Here is a 15,941-nt window from a genome sequence, read left to right as displayed (position 1 = left end):
GACCCCCGTGTAGCCTTGGCAGACTTGGGGCAAGTGCTGTTAGCGATTAGCACCCATGAAGGCCGGCATGGCTCACGAGCGGGTGGGTGGGCAGCACCACGCCCGGCCGCCTTTGTCTCCCCAGTGGCGATGTTTACTACACACCGCTACACCAGGTACTCATTTGAGGCTGGGTCGACCTAGGGGAGGCCCAGTACCGGTTCAGATAATCGTCACCGGTGTTGGAAACCGTGAGCGGGAATCGAACTCGGGTCCCCTGGGGTTCGAAGCCAATGCCAACACAACCGCGATTCGCCACTAAGTGACTGTGACGTCACCACGGCGCCTGTGCCAGGCTAGGTGCACTCTGAGGCTGCCACGTGAAGTGTCGAAGGCTCGCTGCTGACAGGAGGTCTCGGGACAGACCCAGCAGGTGCCATGGCTGACTGAGATGACCGGTAGATGCACCACCGGCTGTAGCCCCCTCCTGTGCCAGGCTAGATGCAGGTCACGGGACAGACCCAGCAGGTGCCATGGCTGACTAAGATGACCGGTAGATGCACCACCAGCTGTACCCCTACTGTGCCAGGCTAGGTGCAGGTCTCGAGACAGACCCAGCAGGTGCCATGGCTGACTGAAATGACCGGTAGATGCACCACCACCAGCTGTACCCCCCTACTGTGCCAGGCTAGGTGCAGGAGGTCACGGGACAGACCCAGCAGGTGCCATGGCTGACTGAGATGACCGGTAGAAGCACCACCAGCTGTACCCCCCTACTGTGCCAGGCTAGGTGCAGGTCACGGGACAGACCCAGCAGGTGCCATGTCTGACTGAGATGACCGGTAGATGCACCACCAGCTGTACCCCCTACTGTGCCAGGCTAGGTGCAGGAGGTCTCGGGACAGACCCTGCAGGTGCCATGGTTGACTGAGATGACCGGTAGATGCACCTCCAGCTGTACCTCCCTACTGTGCCAGGCTAGGTGCAGGAGGTCTCGGGACAGACCCAGCAGGTACCATGGTTGACTGAGATGACCGGTAGATGCACCACCACCAGCTGTACCCCCCTACTGTGCCAGGCTAGGTGCAGGATGTCTCGGGACAGACCCAGCAGGTGCCATGGCTGACTGAGATGACCGGTAGATGCACCATCAGCTGTTACCCCTACTGTGCCAGGCTAGGTGCAGGAGGTCTCGGGACAGACCCAGCAGGTGCCATGGCTGACTGAGATGACCGGTAGATGCACCACCACCAGCTGTACCCCCCTACTGTGCCAGGCTAGGTGCAGGATGTCTCGGGACAGACCCAGCAGGTGCCATGGTTGACTGAGATGACCGGTAGATGCACTACCAGCAGCTGTACCCCCCCTACTGTGCCAGGCTAGGTGCAGTTCTCGGAACAGACCCAGCAGGTGCCATGGCTGACTGATGACCGGTAGATGCACCACCACCAGCTGTAACCCCCCTACTGTGCCAGGCTAGGTGCAGAAGGCCTCGAGACAGACCCAGCAGGTGCCATGGCTGACTGAGATGACCGGTAGATGCACCACCACCAGCTGTACCCCCCTACTTCGCCAACACATACACGCGCACGTGTTCTGACTTTCGCTCCTCCCAGCGAGAACGAAGCGACAAGATGCAGCGGAAGATGAAGCAACGCAATTGCAGGACGAGCCCACGCGTGTCGCGGCGTGTGAAGTACACGTCCAGGTTGAAGACTGAGGGCCACGGTGATGATTGCCTTGGGAGGAACGCGACTCAACACTGTTCAGTCAATCGGATTCGGTCTACTGTGTGGTTCGCGTGGCCGCACTCAATGCACTACGTACGGTGCGAAAGAAGTTCAACGTCCTGTGCATACAATTAAACTCACTCCCGTTGCTCTTAGCGCACAGTTCGGATGCTGCACCCAGGTCATTTGCGGTTTTCGCTTTTCCGTAATGGGTTGTGTTTCTATTCGCTCGATTCTGTTAACTTCACATTGCGATCACCGTTCCCCATTCATCGCCACGTCCTTGTTTTTAGTGCAATGTGTCCGTTCGTTTTATTGTTAACACAAAACGTAGGATTTCGCGACCAATACTATCCATGCGGTTTTTGTGTTAGATCGCCGTGTCGGGTGGTGGCGGGTTTAACGACACATTTATTATTTACGCGATCTAACCTCTTATACACCGCACAGGATTCTTATTTGTTCTTTAGGCATATTTTTTTCTTATACCCAATGGTGCCTCCGTACGGATCACTTTGATCTTATTCTGTTGCACAACAGATCTCCCTGGCTAAATATAACTTTCTGTACAACAAACATTGAAATCAAACATTTCACCGAATGAACGAGTCTTGATTTGAAGCTTTCGTTACTGCAGGAATCCATACTCTTTGGTTCGTTCGGTAAAGTCACGTAGTTAGAAATAAAATAAAACAAATCACGACGTTTCGATCGCAACACAAGCGTTCGTCATCAGGCAACAACAAAAAAGTAACTACGTGACTTTACCGAAAGAACCAAAGAGTATGAATGACACTTCAGTATCAGGTTCAAAACCGGCTAAATCGATGAAAGGGTTGCCCCTACGCCTTTTCCCGGCCAGGCCGCTATTCGAGCTGCGCTGTCTCATCGCGAACTCGAGACTTACTTTTTACAGTCGCTTGGCACAGATTCGCTACACCTTTGTAATCACAATTACATTCTTCCGAGGACAAACGCGTGTAGGAAAGCGTCACAGAATCCATGCGTATGCACACAAAGCAACAGAAATGCATCGTATGGTTTCCCTGTTACACAACTGCTTTCCTAGCAAATGTACAATAGAGCGAATTAGCTTTTAGAACTTACGTCCTTTCAAGTACGTGCTCGAGAATACAATTTTCAACTGGATTGTTGTCCGATACCCTTCTCGTACTCATTCCATATGCGCAGATCATCAGCGGTGTGCATTACCGAATGCCTCTTTAAAGATGAACTTTGTGAAAACCCCTTCCCGCAGTCCTTACACACGTGTGGCTTCTCGCCTGTGTGCGTTCTATAATGCCTCTTTAGTGAGAACTGCTGTGAAAACCTCCTTTCACAAACCTTGCACACGTGCGGCTTTTCGCCAGTGTGCGTTCTCAAATGCGACTTCAAATAGACACGGTGTGTGAACACCCTCCCGCACACTCGACACTCGTGGGGATTCCCGCCGGTGTGTATTACCGAGTGGATTTTCAAATTGTACAATTCTCTGAACTCCTTTCCGCAGTCCTTACACTTGTACGGCTTCTCGCCAGTGTGTATTCTCGAGTGTCTCCTTAATGAACAATGCTGGGAAAATCCCTTCCCACATACCTTGCAAATCAGTGGCTTTTCACCGGTGTGTGTTCTGTAATGCACCTTTAAATAGGAAAGGTGTGAAAAGCCTTTCCCACAAATGTTACACAAATGTGGGTAGCCACCAGCATCCCATCTCTCCTGCTTGGCATTGAAACACGATGTGGTGTCTTCGAGATTCTTGCCGCAGCGTGTGCAGGCTTGTAAGATGTGGCTGGAGAAGGTTGCCTTATTGTCCGCCGTTATGCCGAAATCTCTCCCGCAATCCTTCTCGCACTCCTCACACACGAGTCCCACTGCTTTCGCGTCATCTGCCACACATTTTCAAAACACAGCGTCAGTTGAAGGCACAATAAAACAATGAGTTGTCATAAAAAAAATTCAGAAGCGACCTGGCCACAAATTATATCTCAAGGAAGTGGCTTGTCACGTGGAAATTTATGCATGTTTCTAAATGTGGAGAGGAAAACCAGAGGACCCGGAGAAATTCCATGTTACCACAGACAGAGAGAGACATACAAACTACGAATATACAGGCGTCAGGGTCGGGATAAAACCCACCAGGCGAGGCAGTAAACATCTCGCCACCGTGCTGAGATGTTTACTGCATTGCCTTTGCAAGAGCACATGAGGAACACGTGGATACGACAAGATATGCAGATTCGATGCATGATAAAAAATACAACACGTAAACACAGGTCGTTGGATGTCTAACATCCGGAGAGATAAATAAGGAGCGTCACCGACAGTCGGGGCGCTTTGGCAGGGACTCATCGACGACGAGAGGTGGAAGACATCGGGGCCCACTGTTCGAGATCAACTAAGTGGAAACCTATATTCTTGGTTCTTTCGGTAAAGTCACGTAGAAGGGAAGTAATACAATGATGAAATAATAAAAAATAAAAACATAAAACAATAAACAAAATTTTGTTTTCTTTTTTTTCTTTTTTATTATTTCCCTTCTACGTGACTTTACCGAAATAACCAAGAATATGAATCCCTGCAGTCACGTAAGCTTTAAATCAAAATTTAAGTGGAAACCATCGGGGCTGACTGTTTGAGATCAACTAATTGGAAACAATCGGGGCTAAAGATAGCCGTAGTAATCACGAGTGTGGCAGTTGTTACACTCCGAACTGTAAATACGTTCAGTTATAAAGCTCTACTTCTACAAAAATGGATGTCTCCAAGGAGCTTCTTTACAAATTGCTAAAACAAGTGGACTTGGGCAGAACACAATTCTAGAAGGAACGATAGCTGATGGTCAAGAGTATAGACGGAGTGGCAGCCAAACGATAGAACACAGCCACTCAGGAGATGGAGCGATGAAATCGGCTCATATAAAGGTACTCGGTGGATTATCCCAGTGCAGGATCGTGAGAGATGGTTTCAGTTGGGGGATTGACTGTGACTGATGATTAATGCGTATCATGACTCCCACACATTGCTGCAGTTAATTTAGTCATTAACTGCAGCAATGTACAAATGCCCTGATAGTGCATTGTCTTTGCATTGTTCACCTTTTGGCGTTCTCTGGTCTGACAATGGTGAGATTAGACCATAAAGAAGGCTGTCTCTGGTGTAGACCAATCAGTTTCAAAGACGATGCCTTTATTATCAGAGCATGCAGACAGGACACCTTGAAAAATGATTGTTTGGTGTTTTAACATCTTAACACCTGTTGTATTCATAATAAACGTTTTTTGGGTCAGATCGCGTTATTTATAAATGTGTCGTAACCCTCCACCACCCGACACGGCCAATCAGCAAAAAAGTGTCACGTTGGCAAAAGACAAATAGTTCACTACTTTAGCCCACCGGTGTGTTGAAGCGTGAAACCACAACATTTAAAAAAATTTAGTACGACGTTTCGCTGGTAATTGCATCCAGCATCATCGGGCAATTGCCAGAAAGGGTAAAACTTATTGTTATATTTTGATCCTGGCAAAAAAGGTCCTATATTGTAACAACGTAGACTGAGCCAATGACCTGCCATCGGACTAAAACATTAACCAATGATGCCTGAGGGATTTTAGGGAAGTGATATTGTTGAGCTTAAGTCAGGTGGGAGAGAACCATTACTTCTTCAAGATCAAGATGTCATCATGGGTGCATGTTGAGCTTCTTTCGCACCATACGTAGCCGACCTTGCTAATCGGAGGTGCGGGGGAAGGACAACAAACTAAACACAAAAAGCAGCGAATGGCAAAAGTTGTTGATGCTACGACAGATCGCCAAAGCTTTCTACACTCTGCCAGATCCCACGGCTTCTGCAGTCAACACGCAACCTCTAATATCTTCTCTGACACTATCCCACCATCTGAGCATAGGTCCTTCCCCTTGGTCGCCAATCTCGTGGAGACCACTCCAATGCCTGTCTCTGCAATCGGCCCTCACCCATCCTGCACGCACGTGTCCCACTCGGCACAGATGTTCTTGCCTGATGTTATCCACAAGTAGGCCTCGGCAAGGTAAGGTAATTTACCATTTTTACCGGGTAAAAGGGTAAAGGGTAAATGTGTCGACAAGCCAAGGGGTAAGGTAAAGGGTAGGGTAAAGGTAGCTCGGAAGAATTACCCGGTAGGGTAAAGATAGCGCGAAGTATTACCCGGTAAATACGGTGCCTTGTTTACCACTAAAAGCTCCGTGGTGCAGTCCGTGGCCTCCATTTAATAAGCAATATTTTTAAAAACTTTTAAAAACACGCTTTTATTAAATGTACTAGTAATGGCAGAACTCCACGAATCCAGGTAGTGGCCCCGAAGCTTGCCATAACGTAAGGGACAGTGGCCAATTACAGCCAACGTAAGTTGAGCGTGGACAATTAGACCCAAGCCGAAACATAACATATAAAAAAGATGGTTTAAATTTTTTAATGATAGAATATAGTATTCTCATCAGTATGACATAAATATTCCAAGTTTGCAGTCGATACCACATTGGGAAGTGGATAAAAATTGAGTTACAAGATTTGAGGATACAACAACGAAGACGACAACAACAATGACAACGACGACAACAACAACAAGCGTGTAAAATTGGAATCATCGAGAGTATTCTATATTAATTAAGCGCTCTACCTTATAGCATTTACCGTTATAAACCTTTTTCATGTGTAGTAGTTCCCTAGTCATTACCCTGTAATCGGGTAATTTGTATGGGGTAATGGTAAAAGGTAGGGTAAAGGTAGGCTCGTTGCTTTTTACCTTTTACCTTACCTGCTAAAGGGTAAAAGGTAGGGTAGAGTGATTGTATTGTGGTAAGGTAAAAGGTAGGGTAAAGGTAAGCTCTTTGCTTTTACCTTTTAACTTTTACCTTACCTTGCCGAGGCCTATCCACAAGACCCACCTGCCACGTTCCCTGCCAGACGTATGCATTGCTTCTCCTGTCTTTGACACCTGGACTCAAATGCCAACAACTTATTTTTTAGTTGCTCAGTTACTCCTTCAATTTGGTTTCAATATAACTGTACCGCTAGTCTCAACACAGCCGTCAGGGACTCAGAACATCCTTCTACCTCATCAAACATCCTTACTATTCGTTGTACCGCATTAGAGTTATTATTGGTGACGAAAAAAAAAGCTTTTTTTTTCTGTCAAAAGGACTCACCGTGACCAATGTCATCCTCCGACAACTCCACCTCAATGAAGTTCTGGTCTGTCGTGGCCAATGCATCATGGGAATCCCTCGTTCCCTCTGGTCTCCCTTTGGATCCTTCAAATAAAAAAATATATTCAGATTTGGAGTTAAAAGTACTCTTTGATATGAGGTCAAATGTTGAGACAAATACATGACATGGCGAGTCACACAGGCCAGACGGATATTACTGGTAGGAACCACCTGGTTCCACCAGCCCACAGGGGATTATTGTGTCCGTCCGTCGTGCATCCAAAAATGGGATGGGTGGGGCTGGGTGGAGAGGGGAGGGTGGGGAGGGGCTGGGTGCGGAGGGGAGGGTGGGGTGGGGCTGGGTGGGGAGGGGAGGGGCTGGTCACCCCGTGGTGCCCTTATAAAACTCAACGTTTAACCTACTCACACCGGCTTGTGCCCGCCCTCACAGTCGGGCATATTTGCGGAATACACCACGCCGCCGTTGACCCTGGCCATTGACCGAGCAACCCAACGTTCCTACCAGCTCCCTCCGCAGGAATCTGTTGTGCCAACAATGTTTAAATTCCCCAACATGTTTCCTCGGTTTGGTTCATTTAGTCTTCTGCTTCAAATTCCAAGTATCGGCCGAAATTGATTTACAGCAGTACAATTTTAACTGATGTGCTGCTTTTTATCGATGTTTTTTTTTTGTCATGAAAAATTATCGAGAGGCTATTCGATAATTTACTCCGCCACTTAACGGTTTACGTGACTCATGGGGTAACACGAAAATTAGTTGAAAACAAAAATGTTTGACTTTCTCGTCCCCATCAATGCGTGCCACTGGATAGGGCTTGGTGATGCCATCTGTATCATCACGCTGGGCCTGGCTTCTCTGTGAGGCTTCCCGCCAATATTTCGCCGGTAATTACAACCAGCGTCATCAGGCGACAGCCAGAGTTGTGGATTGTGTGTGTTGTGGCTTTACTCTCCCAACACACCGGAGTGCTGAACAAGTAACTAATCGGCATGTTTTATGTGACAAACCTTACTAATTGGCTGTGTCGTGTGGTGGCGGGTTTAATGACACGTTTCTATTTACGTGATCCAACCAAAAAAAAACCTTTATTATGGATAATATTGGTCGTGAAAGAAACGTGTTCAACTGACTCACCTCCACGAAATATTACCTATCCTGTACTGGTTTGATCTCATCTTAAATGCCAGTCTGTTGCTCGCTTTCATCTCCATATATATAAAAGGCAAAATTGTGAACATGTGTCTGTTCAAAATGTTTACTGACATGCAACAAACTGTAAATTTGCCATGTGGGTACTTTCCAGACTGTACACCATGCAAAAATTATAAAAATACACTTTTTTTGGGGGGGGGGAGCTCAATAATGCATTGATTTTTTGCACGGCAAATGAGCTGTGACGTCAAATCTGTCCCGTGACCCGCGCATGTGGAAGCGTAACGCATTGTGGTGTAGTGGTTAGCGCGCCGCGCTACGAACCCGGCGACCCGAGTTCGATTCCTGCTCACGGCCACCACCGGTGACGATTACTTAAACTGCTCCTGGACCTCCCCTAGGTCGACTCAGCCTCAAACGAGTAACTGCTGTGGTGTGTGAACATCGCCACTGGGGAGACAAAGGCGGCCGGGCGTGGTGCTGTCACCCACCCCCTAGTTGATCACACTGGTCAACACACTTTTTCTGGCATAAGGTATTCCAACGGTTTTAAGGTAATTTTGGGGTGCTGATTCCAAATCTGGCATCAGTTTTTGTCTATCACATCAAGTTTTTGAGATATCAAATATTGCATTTTCAATAAAAACTGCAGAAGAAAAATATTAAATAAATGTGGATATCTACATAAAATGATATTATAAACACACTATCCTAAAAATACAGCACCATATTTTAACACTAAAGCAATCACTGACTCGCAACAACTTGCAATCATAAGTGACAGAGTTAATTTCGGGTAAAATAAATAAAAACGGGGTATGCCGATAGCATAAAAATGAGATGTGATAGGGCAAATCTGAGATCAGATTTGGAATCAGCACCCTGAAATTAGTCTAAAACAGCTGCAAAAGTCCAGGCCAGAAAAAAATGTTTTTTTTTTGTTGATCGGTGTAATAAAAGACTCACCTTGACCAATGTCCTGCTCTGCCAACTTCACCTTGAATAGGTTCCCGTCTGCAGTGGCCTTGCATCCTTGGAACTCCCCCGTCTCTTCTGGCCTCTCAGTGCCTTCTTCAACTTTGACAATAATCAAACCTGAAATTTAGAAAACATACCACGTGTGTTTTTTCTTTTCCGATGGAGGTTAAAAATTCCATAACATAATAAGGCACTTTTGAAGCTTGGTCTTTTGATTCCAATGATTGGAAGCTATACGTTTACAGCAGCAGATGTAAACCGCTGAGCTACCTTGGAACAATGTTGTGTTGGTAACCAAACAAAAATAGCACCAATTTGCTTTGGGATTTCAGGTTGTTTCATGTTTTTTTGTCAAGTGCTTATAGGTGTGGATGTATAAATGCCCTTTTCCTAAAGTCAAAAGCGCAATTAGATATTCTGGGAAGCACAACTTGACGTTAGTAGCAATGTATGTGCATTGAACTTATTTCGCACCGTACGTAGGCCAACCGTGATAATCGGCTGTTGTATTTACAAAGCCCCGAATGAGGTAATGCTATTGGCAAAACTCCATCGAGGGAAAAAAAAACAGTGGTGGCATCTTGTTTTGCCATTCGACTAAGAAAACATCATTTTTGGAGCTCTTTCTCAGCTGAGCCTCACTCACAGTGACTCACACAAATGTTTTGTAACGCCTTTTCCCATAAGTGTCGAGGCACTACACCCTTGGCTTGCCAGAAAGTAGGTAACAGTAAAGTGCAAACTAATATCAATCTGTCCCTTCTGTACCCCTGGCACACACAGGTTTTCTTTTGGGTGCTGCAGTTTTCCTCCCACATGTATACACGCTCATTAAGTGGATGAAAACATCTTAACATGCTGTTGTCCCTTGGTTAACAGTGACATCAGTCAACAGTTTTTCATATTCTTGGTTCTTTCGGTAAAGTCACGTAGAAGGGAAATAATAAAATAATAATAAAACATTAAATAAAATTCTCACGACGTTTCGGCCACAACGCAAGCAGCCGTCCTCAGGTGAAGAAACAGGGCTGTCGGAAAGACAGCGCTCCAATGAACACTGCTAAGCTTGGCAGCGTATTTTAACGTTTCGCCTCCCATAGGACCTCATGGTTTCGACTAACGTTCACATTTCTACGAGCAGTATGTTTACGTAATGCACGGGGGTGCCAATTTCGGCCAATCCGAGTGCTTGTAAGTGGGGCTGAGCCATGCCCTCAGCAAATCCGCGACGCTCATTTGAGCGTTGAGACCTCGACTGGCTTTGTTAACGTAATGTTTTTTTCCAACAAATAATTTTCTCCTACCTCAACTTCTCCATTAACCCCATTAAGCCAGCCAGCCATCTTCTCAGGTTTAATTTTAATATTGAGTGTTTAAATGTTATACAATTTTTTTAAGGTCAAAAAAGTCAACTTTCGATCGTCTTGGAATGGATTCATGCTGTTTACATGTAATTCCTATATTCCATTAACTGTTATTTCGGTTTACAGTAGTTTTCGTGGAATGGATTCAAAATGTTAACCGAGGGACTCCTAGTAGTAATAGGTTTTTACCCTTTTACCTGGCAACAAAACTGACACCTTTATACAAGGGATCATGTTTGCATTAACCACAACACTTGCGGTCAAAATGCAAACAAAAAGACAACTCTGATAATGTATGCACTGTCCTTGAAATTGATTGGTCCACACATGGTGTTGGACCAGATGACGCCAAAAGGCGTACATATATAGAGGACTGCAGAGGTTGGGAAATTGCAAGTAGCACAAGTTCACCACCTGGCTGCCTAACACAGCTTTGTGTGTGGTTTCCTCGGCGATTGTGAGATGCAATTTGCGCTATTTAAAACTAAACACGAGTATTGTGTCAGGTGCACAACTCTACAGAACTATTTCAACTGGAGTCTGCTTCACTCGCTCTCTTAACTGACACGAGGCACCACTGCATTCATTCAGTGTGCCAATTTACGCTGCAGCAGTGATTCGAACTTGATGATTGGCGATGCTTAGAGTGATCTCACCAGCATCAACTCAAAATAATCATGAGCGTCCTGGAGCATAATACGTTCTATAATTTTCGTGCAAACGTAATATACGCTCAGGAGCGAAATGCCAACGTCGAGGGCTTCGGGAGAGATTTCGTGAGAGATTTCAAGCTTGGTGGTGTTCATTCAGACGCTGTCTTTCCGACAGACCTGTTCTTCACCTGATGACGGCTGCTTGCGTTGTGGCCGAAACGTCGTGAGAATTGTATTTTATTATGTTTAATTCTTATTATTTTATTATTTCCCTTCTACGTGACTTTACCGAAAGAACCAAGAAGATTTCGTGTAGTTTTGCTATCCCTCCTCCGTTGTTTGGTTTGCATGGTCACAGGCGCAATACTCGTGGCCCGTGTCCTTAATTTTTTATTTCTGAAGGAGCTGTGCACGTCGGCCTGTCGATGTTGTGATGCGGTTGATGGTTAGTGCCCGTGTCTTCGAGGAGGTGGGAATGTCGTAGCCACGAGGCTCGATGTGTGGGTCTCGAATGAGGTGCTCGTACTTAACGTCCACGTTGTTCCACTGCTTGCCAGCGTCCTTCTGGATCTGGGTGAGATTCGAGGATGGTGGCAGCGCGCTCCCAGAAGGGGGATCGTAAACGTAAGTAACTTCATAAATGAGCAGACAATATGCCTCGATCACATCTGTCCCCGCATGTAAAAACATTTCTTAAATTTGTTTTCTTTGTACCTGCAGTAGCATCTTCAAACTTTGCCACATCGCGAGGCATTCCAGGACTTGAATATTCTTCAATTTCTTGTTTGATGAACGGCAACTTAATGTGTGAAGCCATCTGAGCACAAAACACACAGATGTTCATTCAGACACGGTCGAGAGATGAAGAAAACAACTATAAACGAAACTATTGTTTTTCTTGTACCAGCTAAGGCCCACTGAGCTATATAGATATTTTTCAGAAGTGACCCAGCCACAAATGATAGCCCAACGAAGTGGCTTATCGTGTGGAAATGCAAGCAGCCAAATATTTATTATTGGACTCTAAATTCATGTTGCGGGGAATCACACGGAGTCACCGGGTCAAACAAATCCACGCGACCACCACAGGGAGAGACACGCATACTCCAAATACACAGCAGGCGTCAGGACGGGGATCGATACCCACGACCTCCTGTACACCAGGCGAGGTAGTTAACATCTCCTGGCCACCGTGATGATGAGACACACAAACATCAAATACACAGAAGGCGTCAGGATGGGGATCAACACCCACGACCTCCTGTACACCAGGCGAGGTAGTTAACATCTCAGAGCCACCGTGATGATGATGATGAGAGACACGCAAACTCCAAATACACAGCAGGCGTCAGGATGGGGATCGATACCCACGACCTCCTGTACACCAGGCGAGGTAGTTAACATCTCCTGGCCACCGTGATGATGAGACACACAAACATCAAATACACAGAAGGCGTCAGGATGGGGATCAACACCCACGACCTCCTGTACACCAGGCGAGGTAGTTAACATCTCAGAGCCACCGTGATGATGATGAGAGATACGCAAACTCCAAATACACAGCAGGCGTCAGGATGGGGATCGATACCCACGACCTCCTGTACACCAGGCGAGGTAGTTAACATCTCCTGGCCACTGCACAGCCTCGAATCGCAGAGGCCCTCGCCAAAGGGCCCGGTTAGTGCTGTTTGTGTCACCAGAGAAGAGGCAATGAAAAACGCCTCGATTAGAGACCCTAAAATCTTGGCGTTGACGTTCCTCCAAGCACACACATCGGTGATTGTCACGGGTTCGTGAGAGAACAGGGGGAGTTGACTCGTCATCCAGCAGTGGACTGACCATGGCTGATGATGATGATGATATAACACAAACACACACAGGCAAAGAACACCCCACCACATCGTCTCCGAACAAGAATACCGGGGTCAAGGTGCTGTTGGCGAGCACCTATTACTAATACTATTACTAATACTATTACTAATACTACTAATACTATTACTAACACTATTACTAATACTACTAATACTATTACTACTACTATTACTACTACTATTACTAATACTATTACTACTACTATTACTACTAATACTATTACTAATACTATTACTACGACGATTACTAATAATACTATTACTAATACTACTACCAATACTACTAATAATATTACTAATACTACTACTAATACTACTAATAATATTACTAATACTACTACTAATACTATTACTAATACTATTACTACTACTAATACTATTACTAATACTATTACTAATAATATTACTAATACTATTACTACTATTACTAATACTACTACTAATACTATTACTAATACTATTACTACTATTACTAATACTATTACTACTACTATTACTAATACTATTACTCACTCAGACGGAAGCATGGAGGGGAGGGGGCAGTCGCTATGAGCAATGACAGCGCGGCCTCTCTCACACGCCAGAGTCTCCACTCGTCCCAGTGTCTCCCTCCCCAAGTGTCTCCTCATGTGTCTCCCTGTGTCCCAGTGTCCCTCCCTCCCCAAGTGTCTCCCTGTGTCCCTCTCGAACCTCCCCGTGTCTCCCCGCTTGTGTCCCTGTGTCCCAGTCAGACCCTGTCGTCCCTCCCGTGTCTCCGTGTGTCCGAGTACCTGACCCCCCCTTGTCACTCAGTGTCTCTCCCCGTGTCCGACTACTTGTCCCTCCTGTGTCCGTCCTGTCTCCCCCCGTGTTTCAGTCAATTGTTGTCCCTCTCCTCCAGTGTCTCCCCCCCCCCCCCCCCGTGTCTCCTCCCCGTGTCTCTCAGTGCCCAAGTCCCCGTGTCTCTCCCCGTGTCTCCTTGTGTCCGAGTCCAGTGTTTATCACCGTGTCTCTCAGTGTCCGACTACTTGTCCCCCTCCCCACCCCCGTGTCTCTCCCCGTGCCTCCCCGCGTGTCTCTCCCCGTGTCTCCCCGCGTGTCTCTCAGTGCCCGTGTCCCCGTGTCTCTCCCCGTGTCTCCCCGTGTCTCTCCCCGTGTCTCCCCCCGTGTCCGAGTCCCCGTGTCTCTCCCCGTGTCTCCCCCCGTGTCTCTCAGTGCCCGAGTCCCCGTGTCTCTCCCCGTGTCTCCCCGCGTGTCTCCCCGCGTGTCTCTGCCTGTGTCTCCCCCCGTGTCTCTCAGTGCCCGAGTCTCCGTGTCTCTCCCCGCGTGTCTCTTTGTCCCTCTCCGCTCCCTGTCCCTGTCCCCTCTTTCCCCCTCGCCCGTGCCCGCCGAGCGACAAGATGAGCGACAAGATGAAACACAAGACGAGCGACACGATGAAACACAAGCTGAGACACAAGACGCGCGACACGATGAAACACAAGACGAACGACAAGATGAGACACAAGATGAAACACAAGACAAAGCGACACGATGAAACACAAGATGAGACACAAGACGAAGCGACAAAATGAGACACAAGACGAGCAACAAAATGGGACACAAGACGAAGGTTGCCAACCAACAGCAGTGGTCGGGGAAGCTACGAGCACGATTCGATTTGTGAACGCTGCACTTTCAAACAAAGATACACAAGCGAACCTGTCAACCCCTTATCAGCGCCCTACCTTATTACAGACAGATTCAGACCTTATTGGTCACCCCGTGCCCTTTATAAATCTCAACGTTCATCCTACAAAGTCCCATCACAAGGGAAACACACAAACAAACACAAAAAAAATGCCTGTATTGAAACGGCTGTACGCCCGCTTGGACCTGAAAACGCAATTTCCCTGTACGAGAATACGGGGTAAACCGGTAAACAATAGCGGTCAACCGGGGGGTCAACACTGTTGTGGGGGCCCCCGCCGACCGGGTGATCGGGGCCCCTCCGCGTTCAAGTTCAAGTTAATTTATTAGGTATAGCCCTGTGAGCCATTCGGCTCATGAATCGGGTGCAACCGCAACAAACAAAAAACATCTTAAAGTGAATGTGACTAAGTGCAAACAGAAAATCTAAGAAAAGACAGCAAAATATAGCGCCCCCTCTGAAGGACATCGCTCAAGCGCTGGCTCACCACCGCACGGGGTTCCTCCCAGCACGCCCACGGAGACCACCACCACCGCCACTCATGCGAAGGCGGCTTCGCGAACGCGCGCGCCCCCTTGCTGGCGCTTATATTTTAACACGCCCCACAGTTAACGAGCGCTCCTACAGTAGCGGCGCAAACTGCCCACCCACGCAGATGCTCCACCCACACACACAAATCACACTGCACCAATACTCTGTGCTAACGTTTATTCGTGGCGCAAAACCTTGCACTGCCCGGAAGAAATATTCTGCGAGCAGAGCCTATCCTATCACTACCCAATTCCCCCAAACACTTACGCGCCCTGTCACGTACCTCGCAGCCGTTCTCACGGCGCCGCGCGGACGCGAGGAGAGGCGGAGGGACGGAGATGGGAGAGAACCTTGCCTAACACTGGCGTCTCACGGACGCTGCAAGCGGCTCGAAGAGGCAGGGAGTCGGTCTGGGTCACCGAACGGCCGGAGATCAGAGGACCCTTGAACCGTTTCGGGTTCCCCCTTTTATGCCCTGGGATTTCGAAAATCCAGGGTTACATTACGTCATCCTGTGCAGCTAATTGTGCGCCTGCCTTTTAATTTTCAAACGTTTCGCTGCCGTTACCTAGGGCATTATGTTAGCCAGTTTAATCGGGGAGGCCGCTGGCTGCCGAATACACACCCGCGGTGTGCACAGGGATTTCCCTCCCACCTCCTCGTCTGCGCTGCTCGTGTAATATTTCACCCTGGCCCCTCCTCGGTGCTGTGAGCGTCTCATTGCGGTTAGCCCGGTGAGCTTTTGTCCGCCCATACAATGTTAAGCCAATTTAGCGGGGCCGCAATGTAATTTGTCCTGGGGGGG

General features: G+C 47.4%; 1 protein-coding gene across 1 annotated transcript; it reads right to left on the bottom strand.

Annotated features, from left to right (window-relative positions):
• Positions 1–2,025: 2,025 nt before the first annotated feature.
• Positions 2,026–14,321, bottom strand: LOC144948575 (uncharacterized). Its single transcript, XM_078878144.1, has 5 exons — positions 13,450–14,321; positions 11,780–11,882; positions 9,037–9,165; positions 6,897–7,001; positions 2,026–3,598 (listed from the first exon to the last, which is right to left on the bottom strand). Exons 2-5 carry the CDS (start codon positions 11,880–11,882, stop codon positions 2,850–2,852), a joined length of 1,086 nt encoding a protein of 361 aa, XP_078734270.1. The 5' UTR covers positions 13,450–14,321; the 3' UTR covers positions 2,026–2,849.
• Between the last annotated feature and the right edge of the window lie 1,620 nt (positions 14,322–15,941).

The sequence above is a fragment of the Lampetra fluviatilis genome, chromosome 50 (genome assembly GCF_964198595.1).
Source record: "Lampetra fluviatilis chromosome 50, kcLamFluv1.1, whole genome shotgun sequence".
Classification (NCBI taxonomy): Eukaryota; Metazoa; Chordata; class Hyperoartia; order Petromyzontiformes; family Petromyzontidae; genus Lampetra; species Lampetra fluviatilis.
This window is presented reverse-complemented; position numbering and strand designations above follow the sequence as displayed.

What these genes read in the sequence shown, in the direction of transcription:
- LOC144948575 (XM_078878144.1), bottom strand. Translation starts at nt 11,882, where the DNA reads ATGGCTTCACACATTAAGTTGCCGTTCATCAAACAAGAAATTGAAGAA. An exon ending in GTTTGAAGATGCTACTGCAG is followed by an intron (nt 9,166 to 11,779) that starts GTACAAAGAAAA and finishes TCTAAATTTCAG; the next exon opens with GTTTGATTATTGTCAAAGTT. An exon ending in AGAGCAGGACATTGGTCAAG is followed by an intron (nt 7,002 to 9,036) that starts GTGAGTCTTTTA and finishes TTTTATTTGAAG; the next exon opens with GATCCAAAGGGAGACCAGAG.